At 34.5% G+C, this 27,780-nt stretch overlaps 1 protein-coding gene and 1 non-coding gene across 3 annotated transcripts; one reads left to right on the top strand and one right to left on the bottom strand.

Annotated features, from left to right (window-relative positions):
- Positions 1-1,759: 1,759 nt before the first annotated feature.
- LOC138876737 (5.8S ribosomal RNA) lies at positions 1,760-1,913 on the bottom strand. Its single transcript, XR_011402068.1, has one exon. It is a non-coding gene; the product is annotated as a 5.8S ribosomal RNA (ribosomal RNA).
- Positions 1,914-16,879: 14,966 nt separating this feature from the next.
- LOC104219122 (oxysterol-binding protein-related protein 2A) lies at positions 16,880-27,780 on the top strand. 2 transcript variants are annotated; one of them, XM_009769752.2, is made up of 11 exons: positions 16,880-17,865; positions 19,574-19,933; positions 21,137-21,230; positions 22,680-23,062; positions 23,497-23,652; positions 24,746-24,913; positions 25,020-25,160; positions 25,298-25,519; positions 25,630-25,743; positions 26,495-26,685; positions 27,242-27,780. In XM_009769752.2, exons 1-10 carry the CDS (start codon positions 17,506-17,508, stop codon positions 26,672-26,674), a joined length of 2,178 nt encoding a protein of 725 aa, XP_009768054.1. In that variant the 5' UTR covers positions 16,880-17,505; the 3' UTR covers positions 26,675-26,685; positions 27,242-27,780. The 2 variants fall into 2 exon arrangements, with proteins under 2 accessions (XP_009768054.1, XP_009768056.1); XM_009769754.2 differs by lacking the exon at positions 16,880-17,865 and having other exon boundaries at positions 19,844-19,933; positions 21,141-21,230.

Below are 27,780 nucleotides of genomic sequence, written 5' to 3'. Positions count from 1 at the left end.
TTTTGTCTTCCCTATCCCAAGTCCCAACCATATTACTCTTATTATCTTTTTTTAGTGCTATAGAATTAAGCAAACATATCAGTGCTAAACAATTAAAGATTTCATTTTTAATTAAAACATATGACAAAATGAAAAAATTTACTGTTCATTTCTTTTTCTTATCTTTTATTAACGGTTGGGGCAGCTTGTAAAATCAGAAAGGCTTGAGTTAAGGCGTTCATCTCTCCTTTTAACACATGACCATGTGGAAACCCCACCAGCTTATTTATACCTTCAATAAAGAACCCCTCAAAATAATTAGAAATCGTGCAAAATAGGAAAATGATAGTTTCAATAAAAATAGCTCAAACGAATGTGCAATTTACATCCTACAAATACGCGATAAACAAAAGATTCACTCCTCATTCTGCTATTTTACAAAATAATCTTGACTTGTCTAAAGTACAAAAATCAAATAATGTCAAGTTGATAAGATAAGAATCATTAGGAGACATTATTTATGCCTATCTCAATCGGTACAAGTCGATTGAAAGAGAATGAAGCAAAGAAACACTTAAGTGATCAAGTAGGGTTTGGATAAAGAAAATGATAAAAAGTTTATAGTAACATGTGGTTATGAAGTGAGATCTTGTTTGGTGTTACCATCTTTTCGTGTTGACACTTTGGAGCTTTTATTATTAAGATAAATTTACTTGAAATAGACTTGAGATGTAGACTAAGTTAAGTGTCATGGACCCATTATAGCTAGCTAGGGGATTAACACATTTTCATTAGTGATACACATGGCTTGGAGATAACACAGCAACTTCGGTCTCACAAAGTATCAACATTAGTACTGTTTTTTAAGATGCCAAAATCTTTTGTACTTTGTTTTTAATTGATTTGCCCTCTTTGGCAACCTAGACCACGTATCTTCCCGATTTTTATATCTTCTTATCAATATAGTTAGAGATTTTTGGCATTATAGCAAGGTCTTAGTCTTAGGAATTCATCCTCTATTACGCAAGAGGGTCACACTTCAAGGGGTGTGATGTAGGCAGCCTATTCTAATGCAAGCATTAGTGACTGATTTTACGTGTCGAACCTGTGACCTATAGGTCACACGCTCCAAGGCTCGAATCCATCCTCAATCTATTGAGCAAAAAAAAAAAATGGGCGGATCATCAACATCACTTTGTGTATATGAGACATTATCCTTAGCTAACTACCAGTGGTGGAACCAGAATTTTTATCAAGGGAGTTCAAAATCTACTATTTTTGCGTAAAAAATAATTTTGATCTTGTATCTACAATATCGGCAATGGGGATTCAGATGAATTTTCGTCCACCATCCTAGCTCTACCCCTGCCAATTACGAGTGTAACATGATTTCATTATGATATTTAATTACACTGTATTTAGTCCTTAAACACCTTTTTCATTGATCATTGGTGTACAAAAAATACAATTTGAGTTTGGCATCCTAACTAAAAGTAGTAAAAAAACAATTACCATCACGTTAATGCAATATTTACAACCAACTACAAGAAAAGTTTTTACGAGCTATACGCAATGAAGTTTAGCTTAAATGGCAAAACTGAAATGTCAAGATTTTTGAATTTCCTTGAAAGTATGTTAACTTATTTTACTTGTTTCCTAATGTGGATAACTTTACGAATAATGTGTTGCATTACAAAATTACTTCAACAAATTGTATTTTTTCGATAGTAGATTACTCGATGATGTTACCCAAAAAAACTAATTTACCTACTTTTTTACGTGACGCGTAGACTGACGTTCCTTAGCCTAATGGCTTTGGCGCAATTTACGTTCAAAGACTTGGTAATTTGTGGGATTCTACAATTCACACCAAATATCACATTTTACTATGTTCTTCATCAATATGAGAGCCAAAATATCTGTTGTCGAGAATCATTTATAATTTAGTTTACCTATTTATTTTAAGGACATTGGATACATGTAAAATTTTCCTCTTTCTCATTATAGCGTGTACGTTGGAGGCAAAAAAAAACACAAAATTTGAAATGGTCCATAGAGATCACATCAGAGCGTTATTGTGAAAATTGAAGGATTAGTGATCAGAAGTTGAGCTGAAACTCAACTGCCATGGCTGAGGGCCATGAAACTCAGAGAGGAAGGAGAAGCTTCGAGAGACTTTCAGATTTGGGAAGATATTTTCATTAATTGGAAATCACAAACTCAACTCGTCTATATACAAGACATTTTACTTGTACAGTTGTCATCCTCCACTAACCGCCTAAACTACCACTAACTAATATTCTGACATCAACTAACACTAACAGCCTAACTAACTAGTTACAATAATAGCCATAGCCACAGTTACAAATGTGGCCACTAGTTAAATAATTACAAAGCACTACATACAGCTTCACTATTCTAATCTTAACACCCCCCTTCCCCCCTTAAGTTGGAAGGGAGGTACTCACTGCCAACTTGTAAAGTAGTGAGGAGTGTTTGATGCTTGTCAACGATTTAGTGAGTATATCAACCCGTTGGTCATCTGTGTGAACATAATGCAGAGATATCTGACCTTCAATGAGTTTGTCCCTCACAAAGTGACAATCGACCTCTATATGTTTGGTCCGCTCATGAAACACTGGGTTCCTTGCAATATGCAAAGCTGCTTGATTATCACAGTAGATTGGAATGGGTAAAGTTAGAGGCATAGTCAGTTCTTCCAGAAGTTTAGGTAACCAAACAAGCTCTGCAACTACCTTCCTTGCTAACATGTACTCTGCTTCAGCAGAGCTTAAAGATACAATTGACTGCTTCTTTGATTTCCAGCTAATTGGACTGTCCCCAGCAGCACAATAAAACCACTGACAGACTTTCTTGTCTCAGGACAAGCAGCCCAATCTGAGTCACAAAATGCTCTCAATCTATAATCTGCATTGTTTGACAAGAAAATCCCCATACCAGGATCACCTTTCAAGTATTTGAGTACATGTATAGCAGCTTTAAGATGGGAATCTCAAGGACTCTGCATATATTGGCTGATATGTTGAACACTGTAAGCAATATCAAGTCGTGTGTTGGTGAGAAAATTCAGCTTCCCCACTAGTTTCCTATATTGAGTGGGATCTGTGAGTAAGTTTCCTTCATTTGCCTTTAGCTTTGTCGAAGGATCAAGTGGAGAGGACATTGGAGGACAATGTGCACATTCAAATTCTTGTATCAGGTCCCTTGTAAACTTTATTTGTGTGATTATTACTCCATCATGTTTGTATAATATTTCCAAACCTAGGAAGTAATGCAATCTCCCTATGTCCTTTATCTTAAATGTCTCATGCAGAAAGGTTTTCAATGCCTTAATTTCTTCTAAATTTGTTCCTGTCAAGAGCACATCATCCACATAGACTACTACAAAGACCACTAAATTGCTTGACCTTTTATAAAACAAAGAGTAATCTAGCATGGAGTGCATATATCCCCTGGAACATTGGGCCTCAGTCAACTTGGCATACCACTGCCTGCTTGCCTGCTTCAACCCATATAATGACTTATTTAACTTGCATACCAAATTTTTTTTGTCTACTGATAGCCCTGGTGGAACTTGCATATATATTTCTTCATTCAGATCTCCATGTAAGAAGGCATTATTTACATCAAGCTGAAAAATCTCCCAGTTCTTCTTTGTTGCTATGTTAACCAATGCTCTGACAGTTGTCATCTTCACAACTGGTGAGAAGGTCTCAGTATAATCTATTCCTGCCTGCTGAGTATAGCCCTTGACAACCAGCCTAGCCTTAAATCTTTCAACACTCTCATTTGCCTTATGCTTAATTTTGTATACCCATTTGCAACCTATTGCCCTATTTCCTATAGGTAGTGGAACAAGATCCCAGGTACGGTTGGAGTAAAGTGCATCAAATTCCTGGTTCATAGCCTATTGCTAGGCAGGTATGCTTGATGCCTCTTCATATGATTCAGGTTCACAGTCAGTAGAAAGAGTCTCAAGCAAATGCCGACTATCATTACTCAGTGCATTGAGAGATACAAGTTGTAAAAGGGGAACATGTGTGTGAAAAGAAAAGGAAGGTGAACTATGACTATCATCTGCTATTTGTTTCCCACTATTAATATTAAAAGTGGGTGCATTGCATATGTAATCTTTCAAATAGATAGGGAGTTTGAGGGTTCTTTGAGGTCTGTAGTGAGTTAGGGACACAGTTTGCTCAGATTGTGTAGAGATTGGTGAATTATTTAGAAAGGATTGTTCTTGGTTCTAGGAGTGAAAACAAGGTTCAGGTGATGTGTTGCAGGTTCTATTTGAGTTGGAGGAGCTTTGGTAGTCTGGTTGAGATGGTGACACAGGTTCATGAATGTGATCATTAGTACCATTGCCAAGTGGAAGTCCAGGTGACATTAATTGTTGGTGTGAATCACCTCTATTATTATTAGCAGTAGAATTAACAGTATCAACATGACTCATGCAGGGACCTATATGAGGAAAAGAAAGAGACAGATGCTCACATTTGGATGCTAAGTCAATGTGCTTTCCTGGCAATGCAAAGGGAAAAACTTATTCATAAAAGGTCACATCTCTTGAAACATGTATTTTTCTTGTGGCTAGGCTCAGAACTTTGTATTTTTTTTATCCAAAAGGGTATCCTACAAAGACATGGGGTGATGATATTGGTTCAAATTTATCTTTGTGTGGTTTCAGGTTTGTAGGGAAACATAGACAGCCAAAACTCCTGAGATGTGAGTAGTTTGGTTTCTTTTTATATAAAATTTCAAAGGGGCACTTTCTTTTGAGGGATGTAGATGGAAATCTGTTGATCATGTAAGTGGAGGTTAGGATGCACTCTTCCCAATACTTTAGGGGTAATTTGGATTGATATACCAGTGCTCTTGCAGTTTCCAGTAGGTATTTGTGTTTTCTCTCCACTATGCCATTTTGTTGTGGAGTGTATGGGCAAGTTTTCTAGTATATGATTCCTCTGGTTTGGAAAAACATGGTTGTTTCAGTGTTCACAAATTCTAAATCATTATCAGTTCTGATGGTCTTTATTGAGGTGTTGAACTGGTTTTGGACCATTGCATAGAAGGCTTTTATGACATGTAAGGCATTACTTTTGCTGGTTAGTAGGTGTGTCCAGGTGCACCTACTATAGCATCAACTAAGGTAATGAAGTACTTGTGATTATCATGAGTTGGTGCATGATAAGGATCTCACATATCCACATGCAGAATTTCAAATATCTTGGTTGTAGAGGTGGTTTTCTCTGGGAAAGGAAATCTAGTTTGTCTGACCATAGGGCATATGGAACACAGAATAGGTTGTTTATTTGCAAAGATTATTGGTATAGAATTGATACCCTCCATTTTGATAAAAGGCACATGTTCCAACCTATTATGCCACAAGAAATCCACAGAGTTTTCATTAGAGATATATGCATTGCACACTGAGTTTGAACTTTTATTAGATTTCAGAAAGACTTGTACACTTTTATTATCACAATCATGAGGAGAAGTGGATGCACTAGGTGCTGAATTACAAGGATGTTAATAGTGTACATTATTGATACTATGACTATCTGAGGTGGTTGCACTAGGTGCAGAATTGTGTGTGAGTGATGTGGTGGAAACTCTATTTACAGTAGAAGAATTGTTCTTTCCTGAACTTGAATGGTGAAGATAGAGGCTGTCTTTAGCCTTACCAATCTCCAGAGGCCTCCTCAGTGAAAGGCCTTGTAGAAGAATACATGAGAATTTAGTGAATATGATGATGCAATCAAGTTGGACTATCAAAGAGTGAATAGAAATTAGGTTGAATTTGAAGCTAGGCACATATAGAACTCTTTTTAGAGTGAAGTGAGGTCTGAGAATGACATCTCCAATTATTGTCACCTTTACTTTATAACCATTTGGCAAAGAGACTAAGAAGGGGTAAACTAAAGTTTTGATATTGCTTAATGAGGTTTTGTTATAGGTCATTTGGTTAGTAGCTCCTGAGTCAAGAATCCAGGAACCAGCATTATCTTTGAAGCTTTCATAAGACTGTTTACTTGATTCAACAGAAGAGTGACAACCAGTCATACCTGCAAAATTAACAGCTCCACCAGTCATGCTTATGTTCCCTGAGTTGTCTCCATTGTTCCCATTTTTAAAAGTCTCCAATATGCTCAGCAGTTGTCCATATTGCTCTTTGCTCAATTGCTGCATAGTTCTGTCTTGCTCTTGATGATTTCCTCCTTCATCTGCTATGTTTGCTCCATCGCTTGTTGTTTCAAACACATTAGCTACTAGTTTTCTTCCCCTGTTTCCATTGTTGTACTTCAAATTCTAAGTATATCCATGCAGTTTATAGCATTTTTCTTTAATGTGGCCTGGCCTTTTGCAGAAATCACAGAATGGTCTAGGTCTATTCCCCATGTAGCCTCTTCCATAGTTGTTGTTCCTAGTAGTGTTTGTGTGTTGATTATAGTTTGTCCTAAAGGTATTGTTTCCTGGACCATTAACATTCAATGATGTGGACTCAATTACTAATTGATGATTGTGTGGTTTGACCTCCTTTTGCTTCTCTTCTTGTATGAGAATGGAGAAAGGTTGAGCTAGGTTTGGAAGAGGGTTCATCATCAGTATGCTCCCTCTCACGACAGTATACACCTCATTCAGCCTCATCAAAAATTATATCAGTCTTCTGTCCTGCTCAGACTTGTGCATGTTAGCTTTAGCTCCACAGGTGCACTGTGCATGTGCATTCAATGTGTTCAATTTCTCCCATAATTTTTTCATCTTTGTATAATACCCCGTTATATCAAGGGTTCCCTGACTCAAATCATTTATTTCCTTCTGAAGCTGATAGAGTTTTGCTCCATTGGTTTGATCATACCTATCTTCCAACTCCTACCACAGCTCCTTTGTATCATTTACATATTGCAAACTATCCGCTAGATCCTTCGAAAGGGAGTTTAGGATCCATGAAGTTACCATATCATCACATTGCTCCCACTGATCAAAAGTTGCATGTCCAATTGTTGGCTTATGATATTTTCCTGTTATGAAGCCATCTTTATTCTTTACTGAGAGGGCTCTAAGTACACCTCTCCACCAAGATCTCTATCTTGTGCCATCAAAAGCCAGAGGTACCAATACTGAACCTGCACTCTCCGATGGATGCATGTAAAGGGACTTGAGGTATCTAAATTGTCCTTTTCTACAGTGTTTTCCTTATCTCCAGCCATTGCTTGCTTAGATCGCAAATTTCAATTGATTTAACCGCGAATCGAAGATGAGAAATAGAAATTCAGCAGATACAACACAGATAATCACGCTTCATGAAAACCACAAGCTAAGAATACTAAAAATTTGTTGCTATCAAATGATATTAGAGTGACTATTACAGTTTGGAACAAAATTTCAAGCGATTTAACGATTTCGAAGAAACCTAGACACTTCGATTCAGAATTGAAGAGCAGATGAAGTGACAAGCTATGAATTACCTCAGAATATGACTCATATACTCTGATACCATGTGAAAATTGAAGGATTTGTGATCAAAAGTTGAGCTGAAACTCAACTGCCATGGCTGAGGGCCATGAAGCTCAGAGAGGACAGAGAAGCTTCGAGAGACTTTCAGATTTGGGAAGATATTTTCATTAATTGGAAATCACAAACTCAACTCGTCTATATACAGGACATTGTACTTGTACAGCTGTCATCCTCCACTAACCGCCTAAACTACCACTAACTAATATTCTGACATCAACTAACACTAACACCCTAACTAACTAGTTACAATAATAGCCATAACCACAGTTACAAATGTGTCCACTAGTTAAATAATTACAAAGCACTACAATACAACTTCACTATTCTAATCTTAACAGTTATGCTTCTGCTTACGGCATATTCATCAATTTTCAAAGAAAAGAAAGAAGAGAAATTTTCATAAAGCATTATCCTTTAGTGGTAATTAGCTATCTATAGATACCATTTGCTATATTACGATCTGTAGATACGTTTTCTGTTGTTATAAGATGTATTAGATGTATTTAAGCTACCGTATTCATGAATACAATAGCAAAAATAGGTGTGAATTAGTGAAGTCCAACTAATCAGTTGTTGTATTCGAGTGTATTCGACTGTATTCATGGCGTGAAACATGGAATTTTAGTTGGACAGATTACTGTATTCGACTGTATTCACGGAGTGAAACAAGGGATTACATTGTTTTTAAACGAAAAGTGAATCAATTAACATAATATACTCCTAATATAACTCAACAAACTCAATTATAACACACAAATTTTGTATTTCAAGTTATAAAAAAAGAATTTTAACGGAAAAATACCCCAAAAATATAGCAATCTTTGGAGAAATTATATAATACATCTGAATACATAAATTATATTAATTAAAAAAACATATGAATACATTCATGGCATATAGCGAGACAATGAATACAACGAAATACATAGAATACAACGGGATACATTGAAAATATAATGAAAAAAATAGTGAATACAATGAGATACATTGAATTACAATGAAAAAAAAGACAATGAATACAATGAAATACATGAAAATATAGCGTAAAAACCAAGAACCAGCAACTCTTTTCATCGCAAAAACCATAAACTCAGCAGATCTTCGTCCCTCATATTGTCTTCCTCTGGCTCAAAATTCATTGTCTCCAAGTTTTAATTTTGACTCTGATTCTTCATCTATTTACTAAATAGTAATGAAGATGAATCTTCATGTGGCTCAAAATCCATTGCGTCCTCTCTCTTTTTCTCTCTGTTTATGTGTTTTGGACCTCCTTTCCCTTATGTGAACCAGACTCAAAGTAAAAAAATTGATGATAAAGTTGGAATTTTGAAGGCAAATCAGAGCACAATTGAGGCTACAAAGTCTCCAGTTAATGTGAATCAGACTGAAAATTCAGCACCAAAGACCTCTTCTGGGGACAAAATTGCAAATGGGAATGGATAAAAGGGAATTATAGAGAAGGAAGTGAATAAAAATTTCACTTCTTCTTTGGTGAAAAAGCAGATTAATGGGACAAATTTGGATGTGTCAGTGAAGAAAAGAGATGAAGATTTGCTTAAGTCTTTGTTGAATTGTGATTTCTTTGATGGGAATTGGGTTATAGATGAGTCTTATCCTTTGTACAAACCCGGTTCTTGTTCTCTTATTGATGAGCAATTCAATTGTGTTATCAATGGTAGGCTTGATAGTTTGAAGATCTGAAGGGTCGTCTGAAAGTGCAAGAGGGAGGAGAGAGCGTGGGGGGGGGGGGGTTGACTAATGGTAGGTGATGTGAGTGAGAGGAATTTTGAGATTGATCATCGTGTTTTCAGGGAGCGGGGGAAGATAATGACATGTATCAAAGTAGAGAGAGAAAGAAAATAGTGTAACTGAATAACGTATTTAGTGGCTTAGTGTTAGGAGGTAACCAAAATTAGATATTTTGCTATAAACATTAAAAGATATCTATAAAATATAGTTTTTTAAAATAAATAAGGTGTTAACTTTTGCTATAGGAGGTAAAAATTCCAAGAAAAAACGAGAGATCTAACCTTGTTTGGTCATAAGCCATGATATATTATATAGTGGGGGACTTGCAATTAATTCTACATTTCCCCACCTCTGCAAACCTATTAAAATCACAGGTCCCATGTCTTATGTTGTACATTTTGGTCCTTTTCTTTTAGCAAATTACAATTTCCCCTTCTATGAACGTGGTTGACAAAAAAAATCTTTTTTTTTTTAAATTTTAAAAACTACCATCTAAATTACATGTACGTAGTTTTGGTATATTAATACATTCAGTCCCTTTTCGACTTCTTGAGCCGTGGTTTTATCTAAAACAACTTTTCTGTCCCCTCGGGGTAGAAGTAAGGTATGCGTACACGCTACCCTCCTCATACCCCACTTGTGAAATTTTATTGCGTCGTTGTTGTAGCCTTATGTATAATATGAAAAAGAAAAGAAGAACCAAAAGTAAAAGGGGAAGAAGCGAACAAATAATGGGGAGACAATTACATAGATGATTTTCACTTTTTACTTTTGTTGCATTCACTAGTCAATTTTATATATTGGAAGTGTTGGAAGGGTGGAGCAGAATCCTAGTTGAGTAGATATTCTAAGTTATAGTCAACAAAAAACATGTCTCTGCAGTTTGGAAAGCTCCTAGTCATATTGACTATGGTCTGGTCTTTGCCTGAGTTTCCGAGCAGGTGCTGCTAGCCTGCAATTTTGTCTTGCTTTAGATGGTCCCAAAATTGGATTTTCCTTATAAAAAAAAAAAAAAAAAAAATCTCTCCTTCCTTTTCCGACTTCATTCATAATATAAAAAGGTAAAAATTTACAATTTATGTTTTAAAAAGTTTGCAGCTAGTTGACTGAAATAGAGAAGGTTTAATTGCATAACTCTAACTCGTACAATAGGTTCGAACTATGACCTCTTGACAATTATTAGATCATCTTTTAAAAACATAGAAGGATCTTACAAAATTGTGTCGAGTTAGCAAAAGGTTGATAATAAGGTATCCGACTACGGTAGTTGCTAAATAATATCTGACTAAGTTTCGGAAAACGTATATTATTTAATTAAATTTTTATTTAAAATTTCCTACTACTGTAGTCGAAAAGTGTCCGGACCATATGGCGCAAAATTTTCCGCAAAACTTTACGATAATAGCAGTCGAAAATGTAGTAGGCAAAATTCTAAAAAAAATATAAATATGAATATGAATTTTCTGACTACTGTAGTCGAAAGTTTACGACTGACATTTCGTAGTCGGAAAAAAGCTTTTTCCTAGTAGTGCGGTGACTAAGGATACTTTTATGCATGAAATTAAGGGAGAAATTTAAAAATAGCTAGATTTACAACTGGTCGTTCAAAAATTGCCCAGTTTCAAAAAGAATCGAAATTTAGCCACTTTTCATGTAAAGATAAATCTGAGCGAAAACATTGTTCAAAACCCGGAAAATACGCCAGTATATTATATTGGAGTTCCAGCATAAGTATGCTTGAACTCCAGCATATTATACTGGAGTTCCAAGATAAGTATGCTTGAACTCCAGTATAATACGATGGAGTTCCACCATAAGTACACTAGAACTCCAGCATAATATACTGGAGTTCCAGCAAGTATAATTGTCCAGTATAATATACTGGAGTTTGGAGCACCGGTGCTCCAGTCTCCAGTATATTATACTGGAGTTAGCAAAGTATACCGGTCCAGCATAATATGCTGGAGTTCATACACATGTGCACCGAACTCCAGTATATTATGCTGGACCGGTCTCTGTTGCAGCAAAATAATGGTTATTTTTCATTGATTTCGTAAATGCTGACTATTTTTGAATGACCAGTTCGAAAACTGGTTATACCGTGCTATTTTTACGGAAATTAAGCACTTGAAAACTAATGATAGACCAAAATTAATCCCTTTAATTAAGAACTTGATGTCGATAAATTTGTGAATTTAAAATAATTTAACTTCACCATTAATTATATATAAATTACGATACATTATATTTGTAACTTTTTTTCCATCTCGGTCTTTTTTCTAACGAATACATTTTTAAATGTTAATCATCTAAAAATTACATATCTGTCATTATAATAGCTATATGACAACTAAATCTTATTTAACGAAAAACTATGTCCTTGAGCTTGAGGTTTGAATTTCAAATTCAACTCAAATATTATCCAAAAGCCAACCATGTGAGAAACTTGCCTGAAGAGAATAGGTAGAGGGCAAGAGGACGTGGGACTATGTAGGGACGTTGGGTCGGTTGGAGGTATTTCTTTATCGCAAAATTACATTGTATAATCGTTTTCAAAATAATAATAATATATATTACGTATGTTGTATATAAAAATTATATAAATTTTATATTTTTCAATTACCAAATATAAATAATTTCTCGCGCGAGATAAAAGTAATAATATCTCTTTTTTTTTTCCTCTCCTTTTTTTTTCCTTCTGTGAGGAGACAAGAGATAGGGATCTTCAAAAAGACTTGTGTAAACTTGAAGCTACCGCTATTTACCTCATCATAAGGCACGAATATCCGAGTTGGTGAAATCCGAAAATTGAGGATATAGTATAAATTAGATCTTATGTGATTTATGCCCATTTCAAATTTAAAATATTAAAAATACAATAATATTTAATATTATTTGATATTCCAATGACCTAATGAATAATATATTCTCTATTACCATTAGTATAATCTAAGTCAATTTAACCTTAAATATGTATATACTGAAAATATTGTGATATTTAAAAAAATAACGAAGTACCTAGTTTCATTTGGAAGGCTATAAGGAAAATCCTTAAACAAATGGTTATGTTAAATTAATTACAGAATATATAAGGTAAAATTTGAAATGAAAAAATAAATTAATAACATAACATCAAGTCTGAAATAATATAAGATAGAAAAAAGAAAAACTACTGTAGTAGAGAAAAAGAAATGTGAAGAAGCGTGGTTAGTAGATTTTCGTGCCACATGTGCACGTGTCAGAGTGAAACTCAGTTTTCCTCCCACTATGATGATCTGCTTCCAAGTTATCCCTTTTCCTTTTTGTTCCCCATTATTTCCTTTTTTTTTTTAATATTCATAGTATTCGCTCCAATTTGCGAGTAATTTTATTTATCAATATTTGGAGAAAATAAAAAAAATACCTAATACTTTTGTTTTTGTTAGGGATTTCAATATGAGAGCTTATAATTCTCAACTTATTTTATTTACTAATAAGTCACACCCTTAAATTGCTCTCGTTATTTCTTATCTTTAACTTTGTTAAAGAAAATAAAAATTTAGTGTGTAACAAATAAATCAAGTAATTATTCAAGAATACAAATGGACATAAGATGAGTATTTGTTAGGTGTTTGTCCAGATTTTCTTATCATAATTGGTTTTTCTATCTCATGAAGGAAATAACAACATATTTACCATAATTGTGTTTCCTTTTCCTAGAAAGAAAATATAATTCTTCCATATTTGGTTAGTCTCTTTTCTTGTAAGAAAATGTTTGGAGTTCTATCTGTTCTTCTCATTTCGCAGCATCCGCAATGTAGCCATATAAGATTTGAGAGTCGTGTTTAGGGGGAGAACTTTATGGGACAAGTGTTAGTGTGTCACTTGTGTTTGCCTCTTCGTGAGGTTGTTCTCTTGATATTTTCTACTCTCTTTTTATATAGTGGATTGCTCATCTCCGCCATTGACGTAGGTCAATTGACCGTACCATATTAAATATTTGTGTCTCTTTTGGTATATTTTTCTTTTGTTGTTTGATTTATCGTTGTTCAAGTGTTGCTTACTAGCTTCCGCATGACACCTGACTTTTTTTGATCCTAAAAGGTAGTATCAGAGCGAGGCTCAAGACAGGTTCATCTTGGCAGATTTAGCTAGCTACATTCTATTTGACAGTAATCATAATTTTTGTCAAAGAAATTTGACCGATGTGCTACGCACATTAAGACAAACTTTGTGGTGAAAATTTGGAGATGCAGCATGTTGAAGGCTCTGTGAAGAAGGTGGATCAAGTTTATTTTGTCAGAAAATTCTGACCAAGGTGGAGAATTGTTAGGTGTTTGTCCATATTTTCTTACCATAATTAGTTTTCCTATTTCTTGAAGGAAATGAAAACATATTTACCATAATTGTGTTTTTCTTTTCCTAGAAGTAAAATATAATTCTTCCAACATTTTGGCTAGCCCTTTTTCTTGTAGGAAAAAGTTTGGAGTTCTATAAATTAAAGATCTATCCTTCTTATTTCGCAGCATCTACACTGTAGTCATATGGGGTTTGAGAATCGTGTTTAGAGAGAGAACTTTACGGACAAGTGTTAGTGTGTCGCTTGTGTTTGCATCTTCGTGTGATTGTTCTCTCGATATTTTGTACTCTCTTTTTATATAGTAGACTGCTCATCTCCGCCGTGGACGTAGGTCAATTGACCGAACCACGTTAAGTGTTTGTGACCTTTTTGATATATTTCTCTTTCATTGTCTGATTTATCGTCGTTCAAGTATTGCTTACTAGCTTCCGCATGACACCTGACTTTTTTTCGATCCTAACAAGTATAATCTAAAATCATATACAAATAAGATTACACTTTGTTGCCTTAATCAACGTGAGATATTCTAAAACACTCATTTTTTTACTTTAAAAGTTTCCGATGGAGGAATTATGATAACCATAAAGAGAAGACCAAAAAATATCATGTGAAATTAGTTGGAAATATTAGAGTGTAATATCAATTCATTTACTTACAAAAGAAAAGAATGATTTTCACAAGAATGAGTTGTTGTACGATGAATACGATGTAGAAGTTTAATCTTTTCTGTATGACATCTAATGACCTCAATTCTTTGATGTTTCATTATTTTTAGTACTATTATATTACTAGAGTGCAGAATTAGTGGTTATAGCTTGCCAATTGTGAGTGTGAGACAAATGAAAATTTTCTTCCCCTAAATTAATGTTTTGCCCAAATTGTAGGATAATAGTTTCCTAGTTGTTCTAGAAGAAAAACCCGGAAGGAACAAAAAGCAAAAAGAAAAAAAATATGTAGTTACTTCTACAATAATAAGAAAACCAAACCGATTTGGAGCCTTATATTTAACTTTTTCCATCTCACTATAGGTATCCTAAGTTGACTTTGAATTATTAATCAATTTGTAGATACACTGATTAAAATATATTAAGAATGCTATAATTTCTTTGTCAAACTATAATAGGGTATTGAATAGTCAATTACATAGTTTTGGCCTTCATTATTTACGGACCAAGAAAATTGCATTAGACATAATTTTTCTTTGTTGCTTTCTCCGTATTAAAATGATCACTGAAAAAGAGAGAAAAGACTTGGAAAGTTTCACCTTGTGAATTTCGTTTGAAGAGAGAATCATTCAAAATGTAGTACTCAGATTGCGTGTTCATTAAACTAAGTTGAAAAAAAGTACACTATATCACGATGTAAAGTTGGACATTCATTCAACACATTCTACTTAATATATTTTTTTTATACAAAAAATTGGACAATATATTTTTTGAATCTATATTTGTTGTTAGAGGTGTACATGAACCGAGTTGGTTCGGTTTTTATCAAAGTCAAATCAAACCAATTATATCGGTTTGGATAAATTCGGTTTTATGTTGGGTTTTTCGGGTTTTCGAGTTTTTTTATTACACGAATATTATTTCAACCTTACTTTGTTTAAATTTTTTATAAGTAAATATAAGTTTAGTAAAAATTAAAAAAATTAACAAACATTCGATCTATTAACAAATTTTTATGAGAGAATTTTCTTTGTAACTTATAATAGTTATTTTTTTTAGTCGTCTGACAATATTTTTTGTTGATGTACACTTTCAATTAACTGAATTTAATAATTAAACATAAAAATCAATATGATACCTATATAATGATATGTTCTATTTGATTTTAATTTATCGAAATACCACTTCAAATTCGAAAAAGATTAAGAATTTAATAGATCTTGACATATGAATATGGAAGAACAAAGAGATCGACGCATTTCACTAACACTTGATAAGAAAGTGATCATACAACCCATTATTTAAAGCTAATAAAAATAGAGCACTTCATATTTAACTAAAAATTATATTTCATAAGAGAATCGCAAATATTTCTAGGTATTTTTAATTTTTTTATGAAAAGTCTTAAAAGTATATATAAAATTATGTATTTATATGTCAGTTTGGTTCGAATTTTTTTTACTCAATACCAAATTAAGTCAAACCAAATTTAGTCGGATTTTTTAATCGTTTCGATTTGACTTTTCGGTTTGGTGTGATTTTCCGGTTTGGTTTGTATACCCTATTTGTTGTTATTTTTAGAACTTTGTTGCAAAGCATACATATATACCATTGCTAAATTAATGCTTCCACAATTCATAACAGGATGTAAATAAAATTCATTTCTATATCTAGATACTAATACTGTTGGCAAGAGGAGTTTTGGCTGTACAAAAGTTGCTATAAGTGGAACTATATACCAGATTAAAAAAGTTGTTTGTTTCCCTAAAGTCCTCCTTTAAGCCTGATTTTAATATTAATCCGATAAGTTAAGCTTCTTATTAATTGTATGCTTTCTTTGAATCAACATTATAGAATGTTTAATCACCATATTCATGTTTCAAAATAGTCATGCGTATATTAACAAATCATATTAAACATATTAATAATATTAGTTTGCTTTTGTTTAATTAGAACCATAATAAATTAACTGTTGTACTTTTCTAGTTTTACAATATAAATGAATTAAAAATGTTAACTGTATGAAAAATAGAAAAAAATTTAAAATCCGTCTCGCACGTTACAGGTTAAGTAAATAAAAAGAAAATCAATATGTTAACTTATGATTGCAGAGTTGGCAAAAGATAGACATTTCAAATTAAGTATAGTAATTATCATTTTTTTCGTGAAGTCTGTTCTTGAATGAAATCTTTTATTTCTATTTTGAAACTTCTCTTCAAAATCATTCAATTTATCCTTCGCTAATAAATAGAAAAATCAAACTCTAACGCAATCAACCTTTCCTTAGATGAATATCCTACATAATGTAAACTCAATTTTTTCTTGCTATATATTATTTTTTCAATTGCACACCATAATTATATATGGTAAAATCATGGTACGACTACTAAAGCATTATGGTACAATACTCCTGAACTTTAAACATCCTTCTTTTCCCCTCTTAAATTAGTGGTTAGGTAAAATTTGCTTTTAATGGATGCATTATTAATTTGTTACAAAGTGAAGAAAAGGCAAAAAACAATTACTCATAATAAATGGGAGGCAGAAAAATAGAAAATTAAATCCACCAGCAGAAAGATATTTGACAAGACAGATGATTACAAAGAAGAGTAAAAGTGGCATTTAAAAACCCCCTCCCCATCAATTCCTCTTTCCTTCTCCATTACCATTTTCCACATTTCCACCATTGATCTTCCCCCTTCTCCGCCGCGCTCCGCCGTAATCGCCTCCTTACACCACCGTCCCCCCGCCGTGAACAATTCCAAAACCATCACCCTTTTCTCTTTCGCACATACAAAAAAACAATAAACATACATTCTCTCTCTCTATCTCTCTCTTTTTTGTTTCAAAGTCTACTTCAATGGCGTAAATGGAAATGACTATTCTGCCACTATCTTGATTCCCTACCTTGCCTACAACTCTATTTAAATTGTTTTATATAAAACCATAAGGACTCAATTTTTTACTACAAAATTTGTTTATTTTCTTTATTTCTTTTCTCTAACTTCAAGAATATTCCCTTAGTTCTAAACCTCTTTCAAGTCCTTCTCCACAACGTAACCCCACATCCATTTTCCTACACTTACATGTTTATACACAAAATCCTCTGTATAGATACATGTAATAAGTACTAAGTGGGTGTCGTGTATTTTCTTGTAAATTTTCAAAAATGCGGATTGATCTTTGGCATTAGTTGAATTGAAAAAAATTAATAATTGGGGCCGTGGGATCAAAATGCGTGTAAAGGAAATGCATCCACTTTGCTGTATAACATTAGAGAGTACATCGGAGATCGGAGACCAGTCGCCGGAGCCGACGTTATTACGGACTGGCTCCGCCGTAGTTTACTCCAATATTAATGGATCTGACATCATTAATGCATCCGATGTTGCCGGAATCTTGTACAAGTGGACTAATTACCATAAAGGTTGGAGATCCCGTTGGTTTACTCTTCGTAACGGCATACTTTCATATTCGAAGAATCGCCGCCCTGACCATATCACCGGTGATGACGTCAAACTCATCGGTAACCTCCCCGCCGGTAACAACAGCCGCCGTAAATGTAGAAAATCCGTCGGCATTGTTCACCTCAAGGTAATATAAATGGTGTAGTAGTAGTAGTTGAAAACTTTGATGTAAAAACTGGATAGTGTGGATTTTGTCGTTTTTGGTGACTGGTACAAAGATTAAAACTTTCTACAATTAGCAAAATCTTGAATTCAGAATTTTTACTCTTGATTGTTTTTACCCTCTATTGTGATATTTTGTTTAGATATCCGAGCCTTTTTGGTTCATTTTGATCAATTTTGCATTGTCCGGTGGTTAATCAAGTGTATAATTTGTTTTTTACTCTTAGTTTTCCATTTTTACTGCGGTATTTTGACCCATAACGGGTCACATCAGCAGGTGAAAGGGAAATGGGGGAAGTTTTATAGGCCACAATAAGGCTAAAAGAATCATCTATTCTTGTAGGCCTACGTTTATGGTAAAAAACTATGACAAACATTGTCACATTTTAGATAAATGCTTTTTTTTTTGGGAGTTTTCTCTTAGAAAAATCAGACCTTTTTTCTTCCATGTTTTTCTCAGAAAACTTTGGAGTGATCGCTTAGTTAGTATCCATTTGTTTGTTTCCTTGATTTCTTTGTTTTGTTTCATTTTTTGCTGTTACAAAAAGTTGTGTTATTTTCTTCATTAAAAATAGTAGGGAGCAACCAAAAGAATAATAGTGGATTCTCTCTCTATCTCTAACTCATTTTTCTCTACTGTACCTGTAGTTATCATCTTTGTATTTTATCCTTTTTCCTAGAGGTTTAGTGGACTGAGAGTTTATTGTAAACTTAAGAAAGTTTTATATATTTTTGTAAAGAGAGAATAAGGGAAACTGGGAAAGGATATTCTTGTTCTATAGTTGATGTGGAACTGATGGCCTCACCTCCATCCTTAGTGAAAATCTAGCAACAAAACAACATACTAGTGCCCACAAGTGAGGTTTGGGGAGGTTAGTATGTACGCCGACCTTACCCCTACCTTGTGAAGGCAGAGAGTCTTTTACCGGAAGACCCTCGACTCAATAAAGTAGTGAAAATCTAGCAACAAATCATAATTTGGTTATTCTGTCAAGTGTGTACTGTGGTAGATGGTTGTAGTAGAACTTGGCTTCTTTATTGAAGTTGATCTGTCAGCACTTATGACATCTATTCTAGGTTGTCTGGCACCAGCTGTTTCTTGACGTACTTGTTGATGTATTAATCCCAGTTTATTGCACTTTGTTACTATATCAGTATATGCTATGCTATGTAGTCTCTAGAACCTCTTAAATGACATTGCCAATTACCTACTAGATAGCTAGCAGTGACCTCTTTTCTTTGCCTAGATATTGACCTATATTTGCCTAGATATTGACCTCTGAAACTGATCACACAACAAGTCGTTTTGTTTGGTACGACGGAAGTCATTTTCAAGAAAATGTTTTTTGAAGTCATTTTTTAGTGTTTGATTGCTCGAAATTGGTTTTCAAGGAAAATATTTTCCATTAAAATGAGGAAAATGACTTCCTAAAATTACGGGACATACTTGACGTTTAACTTCATATTATCTGCTCTAATTAACACTTAGATTTTCATCAAAACACTCTCCTATTTGCTAAGTATTAATTTTTTTTGAAAAATATTTTACGCTCACCAACCTATCTCCACAATGATGATATCTTCTAGAAAGACCATTTTTCGTGGAAAATGATTCCATCAGTACCAAAAAATTCTTTTGCCATTGACATGTGTTTGGGTGGGATTCCTTACAGGTTTCATCATTCCGTGAGAGCAAGTCTGATGATAGGCGATTCTACATATTTACATCTACCAAGACTCTTCATTTGAGAACAAATTCAAAGAAAGAACGGGCTGCCTGGATAGAAGCTCTGATATCAACAAGAAATCTTTTTCAGTTGAGACCTTTAAATGATAATTTCAGCCTTTTGCAAAATGATGTATCTATATCTACTGAAAGGTTGAAAAAACGGTTGCTTGACGAGGGTATTGGCGAGGGACTTGTCAATGACTGTGAGCAGATCATGCTGTCCGAGTTTTCAGAAATAAAAGGACAACTTAAAAGTCTTTGTGACGAGCGCTCCAATTTGCTGGACACATTAAGTCAGTTGGAGGTAACTTTATTACTTTCTCCACCTAATGTGCACACTTATCTTTCACTTTATGTTTCGCATAATGCCCTTCTCCATTTCAACCATCTTGTTTTTATTGTTTGCGTAACATCTTCATCTACTATAACACCTTATCTTGTATGACCTGCTCACCTTATCTTGTATGACCTGCTCGCTGCTTCAGAATTAATTTGAACGACTGTTGCAAATCTCTTGTTTTTTTTAGAATTGACTACCGGTATTCGTTACTGACCACACAAAAAAAAAGCAGAAAAATTGACTTACACTTTCCTATTGTTATGTCAGTCATATACAAGGTTAACACACAGTCATCTAAAGCGTCTAAAATAGTCTGTTTGGTATGACTTATGTTAAGCACCAGGCAAATGTATTGTATTCGCTACCTTTTCCATAGCCCATCTTAATTTTTCATGAGTTTTCTACCCATATTTCCGGTAAACTTTGTCAGTTATGCACTTATGAAACCTTTCAATGAGGTTGCATTGCAGCTAAGTTGCTTAGACTCTTCACTTTGGGTGTCGCACCCGTGTCGACACGACTTGGGTGTAGGATCCATACTGGATCTGGTCAACCAATTTTGGGTACTTTGACCAAAATCAACGAAGAAATTAGGGACAGATACATGATTTTTGAATTCAAAACAAACGCTAGGGTGAAATTGAAGAAAATGTAATTCTTTGTATATAGAAATTTCTTTGTCAGCCATTTTCCTTTTATCTCCTTCTCAAATTTTCCTGTTGATCAATATTTTCTCCTTCTCGGAATACCTTATAAAGTTTTACACATAATATTTCATAATTTAGACATACTTTTATAACTCCGTTTTTAGATATTTGAATTACTTTTAGCTGAATCCCCGCACCCGTATCCGTACCCTCGAATCTTAAAATTTAGATCATGAAGGATCCAACCTCTAGATACGCACCCGTATCGGACACCTACACCCGAGTCCGAGCAACTTAACATTGCAGGACAAAAAAGTTAGTTTAGTCATATTATTAAGTTTATTTATCTGCTTGAATTTCCTATTTAAGTTGAATACATAAAGTACTGTTTCCGGACGTCTGATCAATATTAATTTTCATGCGGTCATGTTACATGTGTTTAACTTTTTTTCCATGATTTGTATATTGCTGTAAAAATGAGCTCCACTATCTCTAACTTGCGTAAGTTTTGCTTCTGAAGGCAGCTAATATCGAAGCTGAAGCTTCCGGGGTTCATGATGGTGAATTCCAACTGATGAAGCAACTCTCCAGTATAGGGCGTGGCAAGTACAGCGGTATGTTATACATATGCTTGATCTACTTCCACCTGTACAAGTACAATTTACTAAACAACACATTCATAAATCATTGCACATTCTGCTTTCTAGGCCTAAGGGATTAGATGAATTATAACTTGATTGTGTGTAAAATCTTGAGGTTATCTTCCGGTAAATATTCCCTTTTGCTGAAGAATATTGCAGCAGAAATACTAGCAGTTGTTAGAGGGAAAAAATCTCTTGCTATCTGCAGTTTAGTTCTGTTAATAGATTTTCTGATTTATGGCTTCATTATTCAGTTCTATTTCACTTCATTATTCTGACTTCATTATTGTTGTAAAGAGCTAGAGGTTCAGCAATGTATTTGCAGCTGGCTTCTTTCACCAATTTTTTCTTGCTCACGTTGTACTGGAATTCCACCACACTCACTAAAATAGTTTCAGTTAGTGCCCTCACAGCATATGTTCAAGATTGCTGAATTTGTCTTGTATATTGGTGGAAGTTGAATATCCAATGAATTTGGCATAATTTTAGTGGCTGCAAACAAGTGTAACTTCTTTAAATTGATTCTCATCTCTCCTGCTCAAGTACATCCTGTTTAAAGTTTATTGGACACTTTTTAATTGCGCACACATATTATATATTACATTGTTTATGAACACAGAATATAAGATTGTAGTTTAAAATATTTATTGTATTTATGGTAGTGGAAGAAATATTAGAGTAATGATTAAAAGGTTAGTTTGACGTAGAAATTATCACTTTAAAATTTTAAATGATTTTGAAATCTTTAAAGCTGTGAAAGTTATGTAGAATAATATTATTTGTGGAATAATGCCACGTATTCTGAAATGTCCCTAAATTGGGCTAGTGTTATATAAATTGAAACTTTAGAAGTATTTCCTTTTCCTGATTGTATTAAGCTAAGTTGCTTAATACAATAATAGTCTTGCAATATTTCAGAAAAGAATTACGTATCAGTTGGCATTGCTAAAACATTATCAACCGTTACAGGGGGGAGACATCAGATATTCGCATGTATGTCTTGTACTAACCCAATAACAGACAACTGCAGTTATCTCACTTATATAATTTCTTTCTGTTAGAATGGTCAAGTAAAAGTTGCACAAATATATATTCATGATCTGTTGGTAGCTAAATCAGTTATGGGCACACCAAAGAATGGTAAGAATATGCCTAAATAGATATAGCTCTATGAAAAGTCTCATGAGATTTCGTCTAAAGGAGCTTAGTATCTTAAATACAAAATATTGAATATCTTTAAATGTTTGAAAGCTGTACATTACTCCTGCAAACTTGTGTTAGCTTTGGTCAAACAACTCAATAAAGTTATGAGACCCTTTCAGTTTGAAAATTTATGAATTCTTAGTCAAAAAGGTACAAATTGTTATGTGGAAGAAGTGTTGGGTGTATGCACATTGTTTGACCTCTTACATTTTATTTCAGAATGGAGTACGACTGAATCGTCCGATGATATTGAGAAACAAGAGCTTGATGAAGCGTCAGATGAAGAGGAAGCCAATTATCTTGACGCAAATGAATGTTTCTCTGAACTTCATTTATCTGGTGGGTCAGTAGTTGTGGACCACATGGCAAGCAATTCCATTGATGCATCTGCACAAGTTACACGCAGAACGAAGCTTCCGGATCCAATTGAAAAAGAGAAAGGGGTTAGTCTTTGGTCTATGATCAAAGACAATGTCGGGAAAGATCTGACACGAGTTTGCCTGCCAGTGTATTTCAATGAGCCATTGTCGTCCCTGCAAAAGTGCTTCGAAGATTTAGAGTACTCATATCTCTTAGATAGAGCATACGAACATGGAAAATCGGTACGATCTTTAATAGTTTCACCTCTTGTTACTAAGAGAGCATGACTAGGAAATTGTGTTCACCTTCTTGCTTTCTATTTAAAAGGGTGCTTATCAGGCTCTTTTTTGGAATAATTATTTCAGAACACAAATTATAAACTTTTATTTTGATGAATAACAAGTTATAATCTTATCGAGATATTTTAATAGTCTTCGCATGGCAGCTAAGCTTCAAGACTTGATATTGCGGGTATGAGCCGAATTTGTAACTTTGTATGTTGTGCTGAAGCACGACTGTTGCTTTTATTCCTCTATGTGTCTTGTTTCCCCCCTAAAGGTTTATATAAACTTCTTTTCTCTCCCTAGGAGTAGGCATCTTTATTAGTGAGTTTTCCAATTCTTGGTTAGATGTATAGCATTATGTTGACAACTTTGGGATTGTCTTGCTCTTCCAGGGGAACAGCCTTTTAAGAATTCTAAATGTTGCTGCTTTTGCTGTCTCTGGTTATGCTTCAACCGAAGGCCGGAACTGTAAACCTTTCAATCCTTTGCTTGGAGAAACTTATGAAGCTGATTTTCCTGAGAAAGGAATCCGCTTTTTTTCTGAGAAGGTACTTTATCAAGAATAAATAGTACTATTATTTATTGAATTGATTGTAGACATACTAGGTTTATATTTTTGTATGCAACTTCCCCTTGCAGAACTATTTTGTTAGCAAAACTTAGTCAGTAACAATTTGCGCATAATCCATACTCAAAACATTCTTGAGATAATGTTCACAATGAGATAATTTTTTTAAAGTTTCCTAGTGGTTGATGAGCTGGCCTTGAGTAACGTATATGTTTATTCATGGCAATGCCAGTAGTCCTAGATCTTATCAGGCCTTTTGGATGCTTTAAGTAAACCTACAAGCTATGTTAACTCTATTTTGTTGTGTAGTGTATGAGAGACATTACGATATTATGACATAAATCACGTTCTTAGAGATATTTCACAATTTTCTGAAGCCTTTCAGCCCTTTCGTAGTTTACATGAGCAGCTACAATCTGAGTAAGATGATCTAAAGCATTGGAATCTTGGATCCTTCACGGCTTCATCTACCTTGATGTAGCCATGTCAAAAGGGTGTCCTATGACTATGGCTAATTTGTACGGATTCTCCATATTTCATTAAGAATTAGCAAAATTAGATATACCTATATCATATACTTACACCACTTGTATCGGTTTTGTTTCCAGAAATCTGTCTAATATAGATTGGAGTTCACTTATTTGTAGTGTATCTAGGATTGGACATAACATGGTTTGAGACTGCAGGGTGCAACATATTTTCAACACACTAGGTCGGTCACGGAACTCCATTGCCGGTTCCTTTTCCATGTTAAGTTTCTACAGTGTGGGGATTCACTCTGTCAACTTCTTTTCTTACAAAGCTTGAGGGAGCTTATTGTATGGAAAGTTTTCTATGATAGAAGAGATAAACATAGTATCAGAGAATCATAACAAGAGTAAACATCTTGTACTTTCTTAGCTTTTGCTACCAAAGTGAATTGCTATGAAAAATAAATAGGCACACTTGGTAGTTTAACTTGCTGAATAAAGAATTAATTCGGAACAGGGGAAGTTGTAGCTGGAATTTATTACTAAGTCTCTGATTGCAATGAGTTGATATATATGATAGTAATTAGCCAATTCTTGAAACAGGTTAGTCACCACCCAACACTTATTGCCTGTCACTGTGAAGGTAGAGGATGGAAATTCTGGGCTGACAGTAATCTTAAGTCAAAATTTTGGGGAAGATCAATTCAACTTGATCCTGTTGGAACACTTACCTTAGAATTCGATGATGGGGAGATCTTCCGGTGGAGCAAGGTAGGCAGAACTTCATGCTGCTGATCATTTAGCAGTTTACTAGTTAGTTTGGTTGCTATTGAAGTTCTCGTTCTGTTTGTTTAATTTGAGACTTTGATATCCTCAGGTCACGACAAGTATCTACAATCTTATCCTTGGTAAGATATACTGTGATCATCATGGAATAATGCATATACGTGGCAATCGCCAGTACTCATGCAAGCTCAAGTTCAAAGAGCCATCCATTATCGAGCGTAATCCTCATCAGGTAAATGAGGAGAAATCCTGTAAATAACTTGAAAATATTTTTTTTGTCTATTCTTCCCCAGATTACTATTATGTCTATACATCTAGATTTTGTTGTACTATTGGTCGGATAATTCAAAATTCAAACTAATTCTACAGGTTCATGGATTTGTTGAAGATGTCTCTGGGAAGAAAGTTGCCACATTATTCGGAAAGTGGAATGAGAGCATGTACTATATGAATGGAGAATGGACCAGCAAGCCTAAGGATTCATCTGATTCATCTTTATTGTGGACAAGGAATAAGCCACCCCTAAATCTAACTCGATACAACTTGTCTTCTTTTGCAATTACACTGAATGAGTTAACACCAGGACTTAAGGTACAACAGTGTGTTAGTGAAATCTTCTCGTGAAAGATCAATTTCCTTTTTATGCTCAGCTAATTGTCGTTTATAGCCTGGCTAATCTGCTTGTCTAATCTCGGATAAAGGAGAAGCTCCCACCTACAGATTCAAGACTCAGACCTGATCAGCGACATCTGGAAAATGGGGAATACGACAAGGCAAATTCGGAGAAGTTGCGGTTAGAAACACGACAGAGAATGGTACGTTTGCTTCCACTTGAGTCTCCTCATCTTTCTCTATGTATTCATTCTTTTTTGAGTGTTATCATATTATTTAGTCTTCAAAATTGTTGTCGATCTGATAGTTCAAAATTTGTCTGACAATCTCGTTGGAATTGTCACTCTTATGAGTGGAATAGCAAAGTTGGATCCTTGGGCTTAGTTAGCTTCTTAAATTTGGGTCCTATATACCTTCCTTAAGAATGCACAGCTATTTCAAAGTCTTACAGGACTGAATGTGGTTCAGAGCTGATCTTGTGATATCTTACTCATCGCCTTACTGAGCTGAATTTATCAATTTTACCACAGTATCACTACCTACCAGAATCTAGATAGTATAATCAAGCTCACTTACTAAGGTTACTTTTTATTGTTTTCCTTCTGAATCTCTACTCTGAGAAATAGTTTCTGTGGACGCGACATGACTGCCTAATGAACTTGCAGAAAGCATTAATTTTGAACAACTAGGAACTTGTAACCTTATATCATAATTGACCGGAAGCAAAATTTAACACTGAAGGCTTACATTATATGCAATCAATCTCTCCCACCATGTTTTTATTTAGAGAACAGTATTGGACTGACGGATTGGATTCTGTTGACTTTTAATTGGGTTTAGGAGTTTCAGGCCCCATAATTTTTTTCCTGGTTCTCTAAAACCGTGAAGCTGGAGTATCAATTTATGAATCTTTATAATTGTAGTCTAAATAAAGCTCTTTTTCTTACCTTACAGTCCAGGAAATTACAAGAGAATGGTTGGAGACCGCGATGGTTTCAAAGAGAAGGTGAAGATGGGACTTTCCGGTATACCGGTGGTTACTGGGAGGCGAGGGAGACGGGTACTTGGGATGGCTGCCCAAATATTTTTGGTGAGATTGATCAAGAGCTCCTCACCTCCTTTGAAGGATCCTGATGTTTTAGAAGGTATAAGTTCTGAGAAACTGCTTTTCATAAATGTTACCATTCTCATGTCAAGACATCCATTTTGATATGGCTCGGTTCTAGTTACATGATCAATTTGTGCCAAGATATGGCTCGGTTCTAGCTAATGTTTTTAGAGCTCTTAACACATTTCACTGGTTGGCCAAAAATATTTACAGTCGCTAGCCAAATATACAAAAATATACAGACTAATGACTATGTATTAAATATGTATTCTATACACAAAGATATACATGTGACGGCTATTATTTTGGGGGCGGCAATACCGTGTAAAAATCCCATTATTTATCACCTCATCAAACACTGTTATCCTGACTCAATACTTTCTTGAAACATGTCAGATTCATCGATCATATCATGTTTATATTAATCTCATTATCTTTGTTTCCATCATAGGCACACAATTTGCCCTTAATTACCAAAATATTCAGGTAGCTAGTAGTATAGTTAAACTGGGGAGCCGTTCTTGATGCATTTTCATGCCTGTTTTCTCCTGATTGTAAAGAAATATCAAAAGGCAATGTGGTACATTTTTCAGGGACCTGAAGATTTGTAGATTTGCTGATTAAAGACAAACCCTTGAGCAGAGTATTATGGAGAATTCTGTAGGACAGGAATGGAGTATGCAGGCAGTCCGCGACAGCCCAAATTTTTTAGTTGTTTAAAGATAGTTCTCCGAGTTGACATAAGTCAATCCAGAATCCTGAAGGCTATTTTAGGATGAAGAGACAATCTTGCAAGAGTCGACCAACGATGGAGCACATACTGGAGAAGTTTTTCTTTGCTACATATGCATCAAGCTGTTTTGATCATGCTTGTATTTTGTGTTGAATTCATCCCATTTTTCATTATGCTTCATCTTTCTGCGGCTAGGCATTAGTTTAGGTTATTTTTATTATTATTATTTGTACTCTATGTTGAAAATAAAATAGCAAAAATTTGAATGTATTAAAGAAATGAACAGAGCACAATAGCTTTTGTAAAGACCTGAAATAGATAGTGCTTACACATGTTGAGATATACACAAAGAACAATGATTCTCCTTTACCCAAAAAATCCAAAGTTCTCTTAATGGTC

The sequence above is a fragment of the Nicotiana sylvestris genome, chromosome 8, assembly GCF_000393655.2.
Source record: "Nicotiana sylvestris chromosome 8, ASM39365v2, whole genome shotgun sequence".
NCBI lineage: Eukaryota > Viridiplantae > Streptophyta > Magnoliopsida > Solanales > Solanaceae > Nicotiana > Nicotiana sylvestris.
This window is presented reverse-complemented; position numbering and strand designations above follow the sequence as displayed.